At 48.2% G+C, this 16,500-nt stretch overlaps 1 protein-coding gene across 4 annotated transcripts in view; it reads left to right on the top strand.

Moving 5' to 3' along the window:
• The first annotated feature begins 958 nt into the window (after window positions 1-958).
• Window positions 959-16,500, top strand: part of ATXN10 (ataxin 10) — a 145,763-nt gene continuing 130,221 nt past the window's right edge. For 2 of the 4 annotated variants that reach the window (XR_004961557.1, XM_036278176.1), the window contains exon 1: window positions 1,692-1,831. Coding sequence is in view for 3 of the 4 variants with exons in the window: in XM_036278176.1 (XP_036134069.1) it covers window positions 1,722-1,831 (110 nt within the window). In the remaining variant the exon portion in view is untranslated. Of the gene's footprint in view, window positions 1,072-1,691; window positions 1,832-16,500 lie in introns of those variants that run through there. The other 2 variants (XM_036278179.1, XM_036278178.1) reach the window with 2 other exon arrangements.

The raw sequence follows: 16,500 nt of genomic DNA, 5'->3' as shown, positions 1-16,500 counted from the left end.
CAGTTGACCATGCCCAGCGCCCCTCTCCCCCAGGGGACCATGCCCAGCGCCCCTCTCCCCCAGGGGACCATGCCCAGCGCCCCTCTCCCCCAGGGGACCATGCCCAGCGCCCCTCCCCCAGGTGACCATGCCCAGCGCCCCTCCCGCAGGGGACCATGCCCAGCGCCCCTCTCCCCCAGGGGACCATGCCCAGCGCCCCTCTCCCCCAGGGGACCATGCCCAGTGCCCCTCCCCCCAGGGGACCATGCCCAGCGCCCTTCCCCCCAGGTGACCATGCCCAGCGCCCCTCCCCCCAGGGGACCATGCCCAGCGCCCTTCCCCCCAGGGGACCATGCCCAGCGCCCCTCTCCCCCAGGGGACCATGCCCAGCGCCCCTCCCCCTCAGGGGACCATGCCCAGCGACCCTCCCCCCCAGGTGACCATGCCCAGCGACCCTCCCCCTCAGGGGACCATGCCCAGCGCCCCTCCCCCTCAGGGGACCATGCCCAGTGCCCCTCCCCCTCAGGTGACCATGCCCAGCGCCCCTCTCCCCCAGGGGACCATGCCCAGCGACCCTCCCCCTCAGGTGACCATGCCCAGCGCCCCTCTCCCCCAGGGGACCATGCCCAGCGCCCCTCCCCCTCAGTGAACCTTGAACCCAGGCCCCTCCTCTGGGACCCGGGCTCCTCCTCTGGAACCGACTCCCCTGGCGTGGCGCCCTCGGCCCACGCACAACTCCGCCCGCGCCCCCTCCCCTCCGGCCGCACTTCCGCTGCGCGCGTCCCCTCGGGCGCACTTCCGCCGGCGCCCCCTCCCCGGCGGCGCTCCCCGGCGGCGCAGGCGCTCCCGGCGTGTCCCCTCGCTCTCCCGGGCCGCGGGCTGCTGCGCGAGCAGGTCCCAGGGTGCGGGGCGCCCTCCGCTGCCGGCCCCGCCGCCGCCGCCCCTCCTGCGCCGCGTCGTCCGGCCCGGCCTCGGCAAGATGGCGGCGCCCAGGCCGCCCGCGCGGCTGTCGGGCGTCATGGTGCCCGCGCCCATCCAGGACCTGGAGGCCCTCCGCGCGCTCACCGCGCTCTTCAAGGAGCCGCGGAACCGGTAACGGCCGCGCGGGGCGCGGGGGCCTGTGCGGGGCCTGTGCGGGGCCGGCCCGGCCGCTGCCCCCGCCCCGCCCCGCCCGCCGGGGCGGCGAAGCCGGCACCTGAGCGCCGCGGGCCCGGCGCCCTGCGAGGTGCAGCTGCGGGCGGGGCGCCCTCCCCGCGGGCCCGCGTCCCGGCCAGGGGGCTGCGGTTGGCCCGCGGCCGGCCGCCCTCGGCCCGCAGCAGGCCCGGTCGCGGGGAGCCCAGGCGCCTGGCGGGCCGGTGTGGTTCCGGGCCAGGGCCCGGGAGCCGGGACTGCTGGTCCAAAGCGGTGCACGGCGCAGATCCCCGCCGCTGGGTCGGGGGGCGGGCCGCGGTGCCGCCGGGGGAAGGCCAGGGGTGCCCGTTGTCCTCGCCTGGCCCCCGTGCCCCGCTGCGGGGTGGGAACGACGCTGGCCCCCGGGGGAGAGAGGGATGGAATGACGTGGGAGCTGGACCGCCGCCCTGGCCGGGCGCAGTGGTCAGCGCCGCCCGGCCCTGCGGGTCGCGGGTTGGACTGCGGGGCCCAGGGCGCGTCCCTGGGGTGGGGTGTCCCGCCCCGTGCGGGTGGTCGGGAGGCCGCTGGTCCGCGGACAGGATGGTCCTCCCTCCCGCCCTCTCTGAAGATAAATGGGAAAATGTCCACCGGTGAGGATTTTACAGAAAGAAACCGGACAGCACGTGGGTCCGGGGTGCCTGTCACGAGGGAGCCAGTTCAGCGGAGACCCACTGCATTGTGTGTGAGCGCTTATTCCAGCAGGCCGGCCAGTGTGGGGGCGGCAGGGGCCCTGCACACCTGCGCGCCCCTCCCTCCGCAGCCTGGCTTCTGGTGGGGGTCACGTGGGGACACGGGGAGCAGCGTTGGGGGAAATGTTGGAGAATCGGCCGAGGGAGTCGCAGCGAGTAAAACAGTTACAGATCCCGGGCATGCGGAGATGTGGGCTGTCTCCAGGCACAGCCTGCAGACTGCAGGGGGTTAGTGTTCCTGGGATGGGGGGCAGTGCTCGGGTAGGGGAGCGGGCAGCATTCCCGAGGTGAACGCCCAGGGTGCACAGCTCCAGCCGGGTCAGAGGGGCTCTCGTTAATCAGAACAGAGCAGTCATGAACGTTCAACCTTCCTTAGAATTATGGCTAGCGCCCCATAACGATCAGTTCTCCATCATTCTACCTCCCCTTTCTTTTTTTTTTTTTTATCCTCACCCGAGGACATTTTTCCATTTTTTGTTCAGGTAGAGTGGGAGGGAGAGAGAGGAACAGAGAGACAGAGAAACATCGATGTGAAAGGGACACATCGAGTGGCTGCCACCTGCACGACTGACCAGAGCCGGGGACAAACTGCAACCGAGGTACATGCCCCTAGCGGGAACCGAACCCGGGTCTCTCAGGACCCCAGGCCGACGCTCTAACCGCTGAGCCAAACCGGCCAGGGCTCTACCTCCCCTTTCAAGGTGATGCCTAGTAAACCCTTAGTATGTAGACTTGACATCAGCTAAGTGAACATTAGCGGATACTATTTTGTATATTTACGTCCCCCGTGTACCAGGTTTTGTGAAACCTGGCTGTGTGTAGGAACGAGTAGAGAGCGCAGAAGAAAGGGACAGCTAGACTTGAGTTGGTCCAGGTGATCCCTGGAGGTCCTCTTGTGTTTAAGCCAGACCCTTGAGTCTGACCACTTCTAGCTTAAATCACAGGAGGAGGTGTCTATTGAGAGAGTGCTGAATGCCCAGGGCACTACTCCTTGGGCTTTTTGGGAGATGATAATTGATAGGACACTTTCCGGGAGATAATGTTGATTGAGTTAATGCTTCAGCATATCTTTATTGAGTACCTACTATGCGACAGGTTCTTTGCTAGGGGCTGAGGGTAAATGAACGCAGCGTATTAGGGAAATTGCGGTGTAAATAAACTGTAATGGGAAGTCTAGACAAGAAGAGGTGGTGGCACAGGAGACCTTGTGGATATGTTTGTGGGATACATGGATGGGCCAGGAAGGGCTTTAGATTTCATTGGCTGCATGGCTTACAGATGAGAGCGCCCCTGAACACGTGCAAGAGGGACCGTATGCCGATTTTGCAGGGTCCCTGAGAGGATTGAATGAAGTAATGTAGGTGAGATGTCTGGTGCAGAAGATCCTCTATAACCTGTCGGATAGAATCCAAGACCCTGAGCCAATTCACAAGGCCTTTTTCTACTCTTCTGTTGTGAGGGGAATTAATAGGGAACGAGTGGGGGTTCTTTCCAGGGAATGGCGTGATGAAATCTGCACATTACAGAGTTCTCTGACTGCCCTTGGGGATCCGTCAGAGAGGGAGAGACGAGGCAGGGGACGTTTAAGGAGCGGATGCAGAAGCCCAAGTGGAAGAGCAAGGTGCCTGAATTAGGACATTGTCTGTGGGATGGATAGGATACGCCCTGAAAAAGATTTGCCAGTTGTATGGACAGGACTCAGGGACCAAATGGATTACTGGGGGAGAACGAGGAAACAAGGGTGCTTCCCACATTCGGCTCCAGTTTTTCTTAAGCATTGTCCCCGTTCCAGGCAGAGTTTGGAGACCAGGAAAGGTGACCTGACGTGCAGGCCTTGGGATGGGGAGGCAGTTGTGTTGTGTGACAGAACCAGAACATAATGTTCTCGATAGAAAAATAAATTACAGAGCAGCAGAGCTCTCTGCAGTGATGGGAATATTCTGCATCTGCACACCAGTGATGTAGCCACTGGCGATGTGTGGCTATTGAGTACTTAAAATGTGACTAATGTGAATAAGGGACAGATTTATTGATTTTACTTATTTCTAAGTAGTCACATGTAGCTAGTGGCTACTTAATGGACAGCAGAGGTATAGAGTATGACAAACCACTCTCACTTGGCTAACACAGGATGGGGTCTGGATACATCATAAAGGTTTGTAGATAATGTAGAGACAGATATATAATAAAGGTGACTAAAGTTAGAAAATAATACCTCTAGGAAAAGGCCAAAAATCAAAATTTTAATATATTTATATCTTACTTTGCTCCAGAAAGAATTTAACGTGACTTGCAAAGAGTCAGAGCACAGGTTCAGGTGGACAAGGGGACATAATAAAGATGGTCTCTGGCCCTGGCCAGTTGCTCAGTGGTTAGAGCTTCGGTCCTTCGACCAAGAGTCTCGGGTTCGATTCCATTCAAAGGCACATACCTCGATTGCAGTTTGGTCCCTGGCCCGGGTTGGGGTCATGTGGGAGGCAACCAGTCAATGTGTCTCTCTCACAGGGATGTCTCTGTCTCTCTCCCTTCCCCTCCCACTCTATCTGAAGATAAATGGAAAAATATCCTTGGGTGAGGATTAGAAAATACATATATTTCCTCCCAAAAGCAGAATCTAAGGCAAGGACTTGGGTGAAGAATGTGGGAGAGGGGAAGCTAGGCTCGAAGGAGAAACACCAATGTAAGGAGCCCTCTTTACTGAACTGGTGACTGTTGTGGGCAGCTGGGGCTCAGTCCTACTGGGTATCTCTGAGGCATGTACCTCTGAATTGTCTGTACAGCTGGTCATCGCTCTATTAATTCTTGCCCACGGAGAATTGCCCCTGCGGTCCTTAACGAGATGGACCGAGGGTGTGGCGTGAGGGACACCGTGAGCATTTTACAGTCTGTTCTTCTGTAGTTCACTCTGTCACTCAGTGTTCTAGGTCATAGCTATTTGGAGTCTGAAAGGGCCTAGATAGGAGTGTCAGTGCACCCCTCACCCCTGCTGCGGCCCGGCCTTTGTCTGTAATTGGTAAGAATCCTCCTTCCCCGCCCCCCAGTCTAGATGACTTAGCTAGGCTCTGATACAAAGGGGTCTTCCAGCTCATGTCATAGATAAAAATAAAGGAAATTGTCATCAAAAAGTTCTTTTTATAGTGTAACTTAATTGATGTTCTTTCTCTTGTCAAGATGGTTGCTGCAGACAAATATAAATGTCCTGTGCCTTCATTCCTTTGATGATACACACTCTTGATTTTCCCTGAAGATTTAATTTCCATTCCACCTCCGAGTGAAAGCCTTTTCGGCCCTCTAGATGCCCCTGTACTGTATTCCCTTTGATGCTCTTTCCTTTCCAAAGAACCTTACGTAGAATATTGTAATCACTTAATCACCGACAGGCCTGCTAGGATGACAGCAATCTGAAGGCAGATTCTTCTTCTTTACCTCGGTGTTCTCAACCTACTTTAAGACCTAGCCCATGATGGACACTTTATAGTATTTTTATTCTTTTTTTTATTTATCCTCACCCGAGGACATTTTTCCATTTTTTGTTCAGATAGAGTGGGAGGGAGAGAGAGGAAGAGAGAGAGAGAGAGAAACATCGATGTGAAAGGGACACATCGAGGGGCTGCCACCCGCACTGCACGACCCAACCAGGGCCGGGGACAAACTGCAACCGAGGTACATGCCCTTAGTGGGAACTGAACTGGGGTCTCTCTGTACCGCAGGCCGACGCTCCACCCTCTGAGCCAAACCGGCCAGGGCTATTCTTTCCTTGAATATTTAATTTTCTTGAGTCATTGGATATATATAGAGTGAGAGCGTAGAGGAAAGACTCTAGTAAGGAAAGTATAGAAAATGACCAAATGGTGATGATGGCTATGATTTCAAGAGGTGAACAGTGTCTTGGTATTGCTCATTGCTTGTGTAAGTATGTTTACTAACTCATAAAGGAAATGGAATGAACAGAGGTCACTGTACTGCAGAACTCAAAAATAAACCTAGCCTCTGTGTGTACACACATTCACTAGGCTTCCTCCCACATCGCTGGACCCTTGTCTTTGGACGCACCAAAAACGAAACAAAACAAAAAACCCACACGAATTGTCAGCTCAGTTCAGGGTGCCATATCATCTTGACTCAACCATGATTCAGATCAACTTTGTTGAGAGAGAACATCAATTAAGTTACGCTATAAAAAGAACCTTTTGATGACAGTTTCCTTTATTTTTATCTATGCCATGAGCTGGAAGACCACATGGAACTATTTGGTAAGGTGTTCTGACTCAACTTCAAAATACAGATGTGGTCAGTGTGAGCCACCCCTCACATTCAATTATCTTAAATGGACAAAGTAGACAGGAAGAAGTTAGAGCCAGCAAATCAAAATAAATAAGGTTAGAGCTGTGACCAATAGTGCCCTCAGAGGAGAGTTTCCCAGCTCTTTCATTCTCCCAGTCTTTTGTAGTGGTCCCTGGACCCAAGGGTGTGGTCACTGGACTGTGGGCAAGGACACTCACTCAAAGGCAAAGGAACCCTGGGACTAACTCTAGGCTGAGTCAACCTCTCTGAAGGCCACCAGCTAGAGAAGTCACATTAGAGTTGAGAAGACCATTTTTGCAAGCAAGCGATACTCATTCCAGCCATTGAGTTTACATGTGTAGCGTTTGGAAGAGCGCTGGGCACGTAAGAAGCACAATGCAAGTGTCAGCAGCTATCATCATCATCGAGAACATGGCAAGACGTAATCAAGAGATGGTACAGAAAACTTAAATGGTGCGATATACCATGACATGGCAGGAAACCTCAATAGCGTAGACATCAGTTCTCCCAAAATTGAGCTGTGGTTTCAGTGACGTTCAACATAAAATTTCAACAGGGTTTTTATTAGAAATTCACAAGCTGATTTTCTATTTTTTTCTTTTTTAAAACTTTTCAATTATAGTTTACATGCAATATTATTTTGTATTAGTTTCAGGTGTATAGCATAGTGGTTAGATAATTACATACTTTCCAAAATGTTCCCCCGATATTTCCAGTAGCCACCTGGCACCATACATAGTTATTACAATATTATTGACTATATTCCCTACGCTGTACTTTATATCCCCTTGACTGTTTTGTAACTACTAATTTATACTTCTTAATCCCTTCTCCTTTTTCACCCAGTCCCCTAACCTCTCTCCCCTCTGGCAACCATCAGTCTGTTCTCTGCATCTATGAGTCTGTTTCAGTTTTGTTTGTTCATTTATTTTCTTCTTTAGATTCCACATATAGGTGAAAACATGGTATTTGTCTTTCTCTGACTGACTTAATTTCCTCTAGCATAATTCTCTCTAAATCCATCAGTGCTGTTGGCAAGTGGTAAGGTTTCATTCTTCTTCTTCTTCTTTTTTAATCCTTATCTGAGGACATGCTTATTGATGTGAGAGAAAGAGAGGGAGAGAGAAAGAGAGAGAGGGGGAGAGAAAGAAAGAAAGGAAAGGAAAGGAAGGAAGGAAGGAAGGAAGAAAGGAAGAAAGGAGGGAAAGGGGAAAGGGAAAGGAAAGGAAAGAAACATTGATGTGAGAGAAACATCAATTGGTTGTCTCCCGTATGTGCCTGACTGGCGATCAGACCTGCAACCTAGGTATGTGTCCTGACTGGGAATTGAACCCACAACCTTTGGTGTATGGGACAATGCTCCAACGAACTGAGCCACACCAGCCAAGGGAAAGATTTCATTCTTTTTTATGACCAAGTAATATTTCATTGTATATATGTACCACAGCTTTTTTATTCACTTGTCTATTGATGGGCACTTGGGATGCTTTCATATCTTGGCTCTTGTAAATAGCTGCAATGAACTTAGGGGTGCGTATATTCTTTCGAACTAGTGTTTTGGGTTTCTCCAGATATATACCCTGAAGTGGAATAGCTGGATCAAATAAGGCAGTTCCACTTTTAATTTTTTGAGGGACCTTCGTACCATTTTCCATAATGGCTGTACCAATCTGCATTCCTATCAACAGTGCATGAGGGTTCTCTTCTACACATCCTCACCAACACTGGCTATTTGTTGATTTCTTGATGTTAGCCATTCTCACAGGTGTGAGGTGATAGCTCATTGTGCTTTTAATTTCTCTGATTATTAGTGACATTGAGCATATTGTTATATGTCTATAGGAGAAGTGTCTATTCAGGTCCTCGGCCCATGTTTTAATTGGATTGTTTGGCGTTTCTTTTGGTGTTGAGTTCTTTATGAATTTTGGATATTAATTCCTTAACAGATGTATCATTGACAAATCTTTTCTTCCATTCAGTAGATTGTCTTTTCATTTTGTTGATGGTTTCCTTTGCGGTGAAAACTTTTTAGTTTGACGTAATACCATTTGTTTATTTATTTTTTCTTTTGTTTTCCTTGCCCGAGGTAATATTTCAGAAAAAATATTGCTAAGAGAGATGTCAGAGATTTTACTGTCTATGTTTTCTTCTAGTAGTTTTCTGGTTTTGAGGTTTACATTTAAGTCTTTAATTCATTTTGAGTTTATGGTATATGATGTAAGAAGGTGGGCTAGTAGTTTCTTTCTTTTTTTTCTTTTTGCATGTATCTGTCCAATTTTACCAGCATCATTTAATGAATAGATTGTCTTTACCCCATTGTATGTTCTTTCCTCCTTTGTCATATATTAATTGACCGTAAATGTGTTGGTTTATTTCTGTACTCTCTATTCTGTTTCGTTGATTTATGTGTATGTTTTTAATGCCAGTACCATGCTGTTTTGATTACTGTAACCTTATAGTATAGTTCGATATCAGGTAGCTTAATACCTCTCCAGCTTTGTTCTTCTTTCTCAAGATTGCTGTGGTTATTTGGGGTCTTTTGTGGTTCATATAAATTTTTAGATTATTTGTGCTAGTTCTGTGAAAAATGCCATTGGTATTTTGATAGGAATTGTGTTTGAGTGGTATGGACATATTAATGATGTTAATTCTTATCCATGAGCACAGTATATGCTTTCCATTCATTTGTATTTTCTCCAGTGTCTTATAGTTTTCTAACCGCAGAGCCAAATCGGCCAGGCCTTATAGTTTTCTAAGTACAGGTCTTTTACCTCTTTGGTTAAATTTATTCCTAGGTATTTTATTTTTTTGATGTAGTTGTAAATGGGATTGTTTTCTTTGTTTCCCCTCCTGATAGCTCATTATCGTTGTACAAAAATGAAACTGATTTCTGAATATTTTATATCCATTTACTTTATTGAATTCATTTATCAATTCTAGTAGTTTTTTGGTGGAAGCTTTAGGGTTCTCTATATACAGTATTCTAGTCTCTGCAAATAATAACAGTTTTACTTCTTCCTTTCCAGTTGGGATGCCTGATATTTCTTCTTCTTGCCTGATGATGTGGCTAGACTCCCAGTACTGCATTGAATGACTGGCGAGAGTGGACATCCCTGTCTTGTCCCTGGTCTTCAGGGAAATGCACAAGCTGACCTTCTTGTTTCTGTGCAGAGCGCCTAGGTTTTCTGTTACTCTCTCACGTCCTTAGGGCCTTGTATGACCTTTTCCAGACTCCTCAGCTTGCAGACCCTCCCCGTGTGCCCTCAGCAAAATTCCCTCTGGCCCAGCTTTTCTGAAAATCCCCTGCACCTTGATCTGAGTGCACTGTGGCTCACTTCTGAGGACACACCTTCGCCAGCGAGTCTTCAGATTGGGAGGCTGGGACGCTTGGCCTGGGGGTGTGGTGGTGTTCTCCTCCGTTGTCATTGTTGCTCTCAGACCTCTTTCCTTCATCATCCCTTCCACTTTTCTTGTCAGGCCATCAGAGTATGCCACATACATAATCCCTTTTGCTGTTAAGAGACCTGTAAGTCACCCACCTCATTTCTTGAAGAAATTTAGCTCTAGTTCACTGTTAATTCTGCATTACTTCTCCTGTCTTAAATCTTGGTTATTTCTGTGTTTACATAGGCTATCCTTTCAATACCCTGGCCTTTTATTTCTTTGACTTTATCTCCTTCAATGAGCTTGACGCTCCCCCCTGCCCCACACTGCCATGTGCTACCTAGGCCCTGTCATTAACTACGGCTGTGTTCCCTCCACAGCCTTATGGTCAGGTGTCACCCTGGCTGCTGATTCATCTCTCAGGTCCCCTACTCCACAAGTCTCCCACCTCACTGCTCACATTTCCTTCTCAGTTCAGCTTAGATCTATGGACTTTGAGTTAAGAATGGTTTTTACATTTTTAAATGGTTGGGGAAAATAAATAAAATTTCACGACATGTGAAAATTATATGAACTTGAAGTGTTGGTGTCCATGAAAGGAGTTGTATTAGGACACAGCCACTTTAGTCCCTTTAGGTGTTGCATGAGGCTGTTTCTCTGTTACAGCAGCAGAGGTGGGAAGTTGTGACCCAGACTGTGAGACCCTCAAAGCCCAAGTGTTTCCTCTCTGACCCTTACAGAAAAAGTTTGCCAGCCCTGCAGAATGGAGTGGTCTGGGCTGTCATGGACAGCTGCAGTCCTGGAGGTGACACGAGGGAAAAGAGTGTGAGAGATGAGAGTTTTGAGGTCTGCAAAGATGAATTTCAAAATGTTGCCCTAGGCTGTTTTTGGCAGGAGATAGAAATGTTTTATTTTCTGTTTTGCTCTATCAACCCTGTCAAATCAGTAGGCAGGGCTTATGGTTTTAAATAACAACCAGTGATTGTTACTTTAATCTCTGAACTTGTGTGTATTTTAATAGTTTTTCTTAGTGACAGTGGTTAAACTACTCTAAACCACATATGCCAGTTTTTTAATTAAATGTAAGGTATTAGAATAAATCTTTTAACAAGTATGAAAGTCTTAGTTGTAGCATTACAATGACTAGCGTTCAGTTTCCTTTTCCTAGGAGGTTCCGCCTGATGAATTAACTGTAAAATGTGTATACGTATAGTATCTTAGACCTATCTAACCTGTTACATGTAATCGTGTAGTTTTCTTTAATTTACTCAAACGGGACTTGCCGAGATTAAACCCACAGATCTGTTTAAACTTGAAGGAAATGAAATTCTACCTTTTGTATAATTCAAAGGCTTTTTGGGGGCCTTTTTTTGGTTGTGTAATGTAACATTTCATTTATATGTTGTCTTCAGGGTATGCATTCCTATCTAATAGGAATGTCTAACGGTTGAATTTTAATTGTCCTCTTAAGTACTTTCTGCCTCCTGTGAATGAAGTAGCTAAGCTTGTTAAAGTCCTTGTGAATATTTTGTGTTAGTTTGGTTAAAAGCAGAAATGACAGCGGTTCTTATTACTAATAACATTTGTAATATAGGAACGATGGACTAATCTTTACCAGCTCTTTCACTGTTGTTAATCATCACACACGCTCCGCTGTGCTGTCTCGACAGTGAACTTAGGATTTGAGGCCGGGTGCGCTTGGTTACTTGGATCTGCGATGCGGGAAAGCTGCTCCCGGCTGTTCAGGACGTGGAGCAGCAGGGGGAGTTCAGTCTTTCATAGTATTTACTGTAGTGAGTAAAAGCTTTTTGTCTTCATCTGATGAAAGTAGGTATTGTGTAATATTGTATAAAAATATTGTAAATAAAATCCATAACTCTTTATTACATGGCTCGAGATGAAAGGGTCCCTACCCCACCCCCACTCTTCATAGAAGGATACAGACATCTAAGAAAGTCTCTGCTCTCAAGAAATTTAAAATATAGTTAATCAGGTTACAACTCCTCTCCCTTTAAACTTATTTATCATGTATGGAAGAAGAGAAATTAAATGCTGCTTAAATGTTGAGATTTCAAAGAGGGACATCAGGGAAGACCAGTCCCAGGAGGAAGGTGCTGCCCGTGTGAGCTAGCTCGCAGAGGGCCGGCTTCAAGGAGACATAATGGCTCCTTTCCACAGGTGTGAGTGCACATGGTTACCATCTTACTAGAAAGAAGAGGCTTTCCTGTAGATTATTCAAGTTGTAGGGCTCTACTTTTATTTGACTGCAAGATTAAATAATACATTTATTCTTTGTTGTAGAAGTCGTGATCACTCTTGGCATCCTTTGAAATGTTTTATACTCTTGGGTATTTTCTTAGCATATTAGTGTCTGTACTAAATTCGTATTCCTTACAGCTTTCTTGAGAGAGTTAGTGAATGTTCTGTCATGGCGTATTGTCACTGAAGATGGCATACATACTTCATTGTTTTATACAGTTATTGCGGCACGATCAGTGTTGTTCCCTTGAACTTTTCCTTTTCTGTTTGGTCGCTCAGTCACTGTGACACTGAGTCAGAGCTTCCCAGTCCACATTTAGAGAGGGCTGACAAGGGAGATATGGGGACATTATTTTATTTTACGTGGGATTTCTCAATTTTTAATTGGTTAATTTGCACTCTGCCACTTTCCCAAAACACATTTGTAGCACCTGAAAAAAATAAATACAGTTAAATAAAATAAAAGGTAAGGGAGGAGCCTGGCCCGTGTGGCTTACTGGTTGAATGTTGACCCTGCACCAAAAGGTCGCTGGTTCGATTCCCAGTCGGGGCACATGCCCAGGTTGTGGGCCAAATCCCCAGTGGGGGCATGCAGGAGGCGGCCAATCAGTGTTCTCTGTCATTGATGTTTCTATCTCTCGCTCCCTCTCCCTTCTTCTCTCTCTAAAATCAATAAAGAAGCCCTGGCCAGTTTGGCTCAGCGGTTAGAGCGTCGGCCTGCTGTCCAGAGAGACCCGGGTTCGGTTCCCGCTAAGGGCACGTACCTTGGTTGCAGTTTGTCCCCGGCCCTGGTTGGGTCATGTGGGTGGCAGCCACTCGATGTGTCCCTTTCACGTCTGTGTTTCTCTCTCTTCCTCCCACTCTATCTGAACAAAAAATGGAAAAATATCCTTGGGTGAGGATAAAAAAGAAGAAAAAAAGTAAAATCAATAAAAAGGAAGAAAAACAAGATAAGGAAGGAGATTGGAGAGGAGGGAAAGCCAGATGGGAAAAATAAGGCTAGTACTCAGAGTCGCGCCGTGGGGTTCACGGTGTTCAAGATGAGCTCTAGATTTGGCTGCAGGCGTCTTGGGCCCAGGCAGAGATTCGTGTCATTTATGTTAGCTGTCCACGGGACACAAGCACGCCACTGGGAGTACAAGTGCTCGTGGTCCTGCGCTCAGGAGGGGAGTGACTTCCGGGTGGGAAAGGAGGGACATACAGTGTCTTCCTGGCGCCAGAGCAAGCCCGGCACCTCGAGGCGTCCGAGGTCATAGTTCTGCGGAAGCGTGCAGCTCCCTGACGGTCTGGCTCAATCGAGGCTGCCACGTAGGGTGTGTGATTGCAGGGTGAGAGCAAAAGGGAGGGTTCATCTGGTCAGAATTAATCTGCAGGGATCTGTTACATTGTCCGGCGTAGTGATATTTCTTCCAGCATTGAAACAGATGGCTGTTTCTCTGGGGGAGTCACGGAACGAGGAAGTTGGCTTACATTTGGGTGCTGTATTGTACAAAACAACTCGTACCTTCATAGCTTTGGGATGATAGTAAGTGCAGGCCCCTCCTGGCTTGAGAGGCATGTGGGAACGGAGGTGCCTGAGGGGACAGCGCAGGCTCACTTCTCCCTTGGGGGCACACTCGGTTCCTCTGCCTGCCCCCTCCCCACAGTTGAATGAATACGTGCACACACACTCTCACTCAGAGCAGGTGTCACCAGCTTCTCTATCTAGTTGAATGAATACGTGTGCACACACACTCTCACTCAGAGCAGGTGTCACCAGCTTCTCTATCTAGTTGAATGAATACGTGCACACACACTCTCACTCAGAGCAGGTGTCACCAGCTTCTCTATCTAGTTGAATGAATACGTGTGCACACACTCTCACTCAGAGCAGGTGTCACCAGCTTCTCTGTCTAGTTGAATGAATACGTGCACACACACTCTCACTCAGAGCAGGTGTCACCAGCTTCTCTATCTAGTTGAATGAATACGTGCACACACACTCTCACTCAGAGCAGGTGTCACCAGCTTCTCTGTCTAGTTGAATGAATACGTGCACACACACTCTCACTCAGAGCAGGTGTCACCAGCTTCTCTATCTAGTTGAATGAATACGTGCACACACACTCTCACTCAGAGCAGGTGTCACCAGCTTCTCTATCTAGTTGAATGAATACGTGTGCACACACTCTCACTCAGAGCAGGTGTCACCAGCTTCTCTGTCTAGTTGAATGAATACGTGCACACACACTCTCACTCAGAGCAGGTGTCACCAGCTTCTCTGTCTAGTTGAATGAATACGTGCACACACTCTCACTCAGAGCAGGTGTCACCAGCTTCTCTATCTAGTTGAATGAATACGTGCACACACACTCTCACTCAGAGCAGGTGTCACCAACTTCTCTAGTTGAATGAATACGTGTGCACACACACACTCACTCAGAGCAGGTGTCACCAGCTTCTCTATCTAGTTGAATGAATACGTGCACACACACTCTCACTCAGAGCAGGTGTCACCAGCTTCTCTATCTAGTTGAATGAATACGTGCACACACACTCTCACTCAGAGCAGGTGTCACCAGCTTCTCTATCTAGTTGAATGAATACGTGCACACACACTCTCACTCAGAGCAGGTGTCACCAGCTTCTCTGTCTAGTTGAATGAATACGTGTGCACACACACACTCACTCAGAGCAGGTGTCACCAGCTTCTCTATCTAGTTGAATGAATACGTGCACACACACTCTCACTCAGAGCAGGTGTCACCAGCTTCTCTATCTAGTTGAATGAATACGTGCACACACACTCTCACTCAGAGCAGGTGTCACCAGCTTCTCTGTCTAGTTGAATGAATACGTGTGCACACACTCTCACTCAGAGCAGGTGTCACCAGCTTCTCTATCTAGTTGAATGAATACGTGCACACACACTCTCACTCAGAGCAGGTGTCACCAGCTTCTCTGTCTAGTTGAATGAATACGTGTGCACACACTCTCACTCAGAGCAGGTGTCACCAGCTTCTCTATCTAGTTGAATGAATACGTGCACACACACTCTCACTCAGAGCAGGTGTCACCAGCTTCTCTAGTTGAATGAATACGTGCACACACACTCTCACTCAGAGCAGGTGTCACCAGCTTCTCTGTCTAGTTGAATGAATACGTGCACACACTCTCACTCAGAGCAGGTGTCACCAGCTTCTCTGTCTAGTTGAATGAATACGTGCACACACACTCTCACTCAGAGCAGGTGTCACCAGCTTCTCTGTCTAGTTGAATGAATACGTGCACACACACTCTCACTCAGAGCAGGTGTCACCAGCTTCTCTGTCTAGTTGAATGAATACGTGCACACACACTCTCACTCAGAGCAGGTGTCACCAGCTTCTCTATCTAGTTGAATGAATACGTGCACACACACTCTCACTCAGAGCAGGTGTCACCAGCTTCTCTGTCTAGTTGAATGAATACGTGTGCACACACACTCTCACTCAGAGCAGGTGTCACCAGCTTCTCTATCTAGTTGAATGAATACGTGTGCACACACACTCTCACTCAGAGCAGGTGTCACCAGCTTCTCTATCTAGTTGAATGAATACGTGCACACACACTCTCACTCAGAGCAGGTGTCACCAGCTTCTCTGTCTAGTTGAATGAATACGTGCACACACACTCTCACTCAGAGCAGGTGTCACCAGCTTCTCTATCTAGTTGAATGAATACGTGCACACACACTCTCACTCAGAGCAGGTGTCACCAGCTTCTCTGTCTAGTTGAATGAATACGTGTGCACACACACTCTCACTCAGAGCAGGTGTCACCAGCTTCTCTATCTAGTTGAATGAATACGTGTGCACACACTCTCACTCAGAGCAGGTGTCACCAGCTTCTCTGTCTAGTTGAATGAATACGTGCACACACACTCTCACTCAGAGCAGGTGTCACCAGCTTCTCTGTCTAGTTGAATGAATACGTGTGCACACACACTCTCACTCAGAGCAGGTGTCACCAGCTTCTCTATCTAGTTGAATGAATACGTGCACACACACTCTCACTCAGAGCAGGTGTCACCAGCTTCTCTATCTAGTTGAATGAATACGTGCACACACACTCTCACTCAGAGCAGGTGTCACCAGCTTCTCTGTCTAGTTGAATGAATACGTGCACACACTCTCACTCAGAGCAGGTGTCACCAGCTTCTCTGTCTAGTTGAATGAATACGTGCACACACACTCTCACTCAGAGCAGGTGTCACCAGCTTCTCTAGTTGAATGAATACGTGTGCACACACACTCTCACTCAGAGCAGGTGTCACCAGCTTCTCTAGTTGAATGAATACGTGTGCACACACACTCTCACTCAGAGCAGGTGTCACCAGCTTCTCTAGTTGAATGAATACGTGCACACACACTCTCACTCAGAGCAGGTGTCACCAGCTTCTCTGTCTAGTTGAATGAATACGTGCACACACACTCTCACTCAGAGCAGGTGTCACCAGCTTCTCTATCTAGTTGAATGAATACGTGTGCACACACACTCTCACTCAGAGCAGGTGTCACCAGCTTCTCTGTCTAGTTGAATGAATACGTGCACACACACTCTCACTCAGAGCAGGTGTCACCAGCTTCTCTGTCTAGTTGAATGAATACGTGTGCACACACTCTCACTCAGAGCAGGTGTCACCAGCTTCTCTAGTTGAATGAATACGTGCACACACACTCTCACTCAGAGCAGG

The sequence above is a fragment of the Molossus molossus genome, unplaced genomic scaffold (assembly GCF_014108415.1).
Source record: "Molossus molossus isolate mMolMol1 unplaced genomic scaffold, mMolMol1.p scaffold_m16_p_26, whole genome shotgun sequence".
NCBI lineage: Eukaryota > Metazoa > Chordata > Mammalia > Chiroptera > Molossidae > Molossus > Molossus molossus.
Note: the sequence above shows the minus strand (reverse complement) of the source record. Positions and strands in the feature narration are given on the sequence as shown.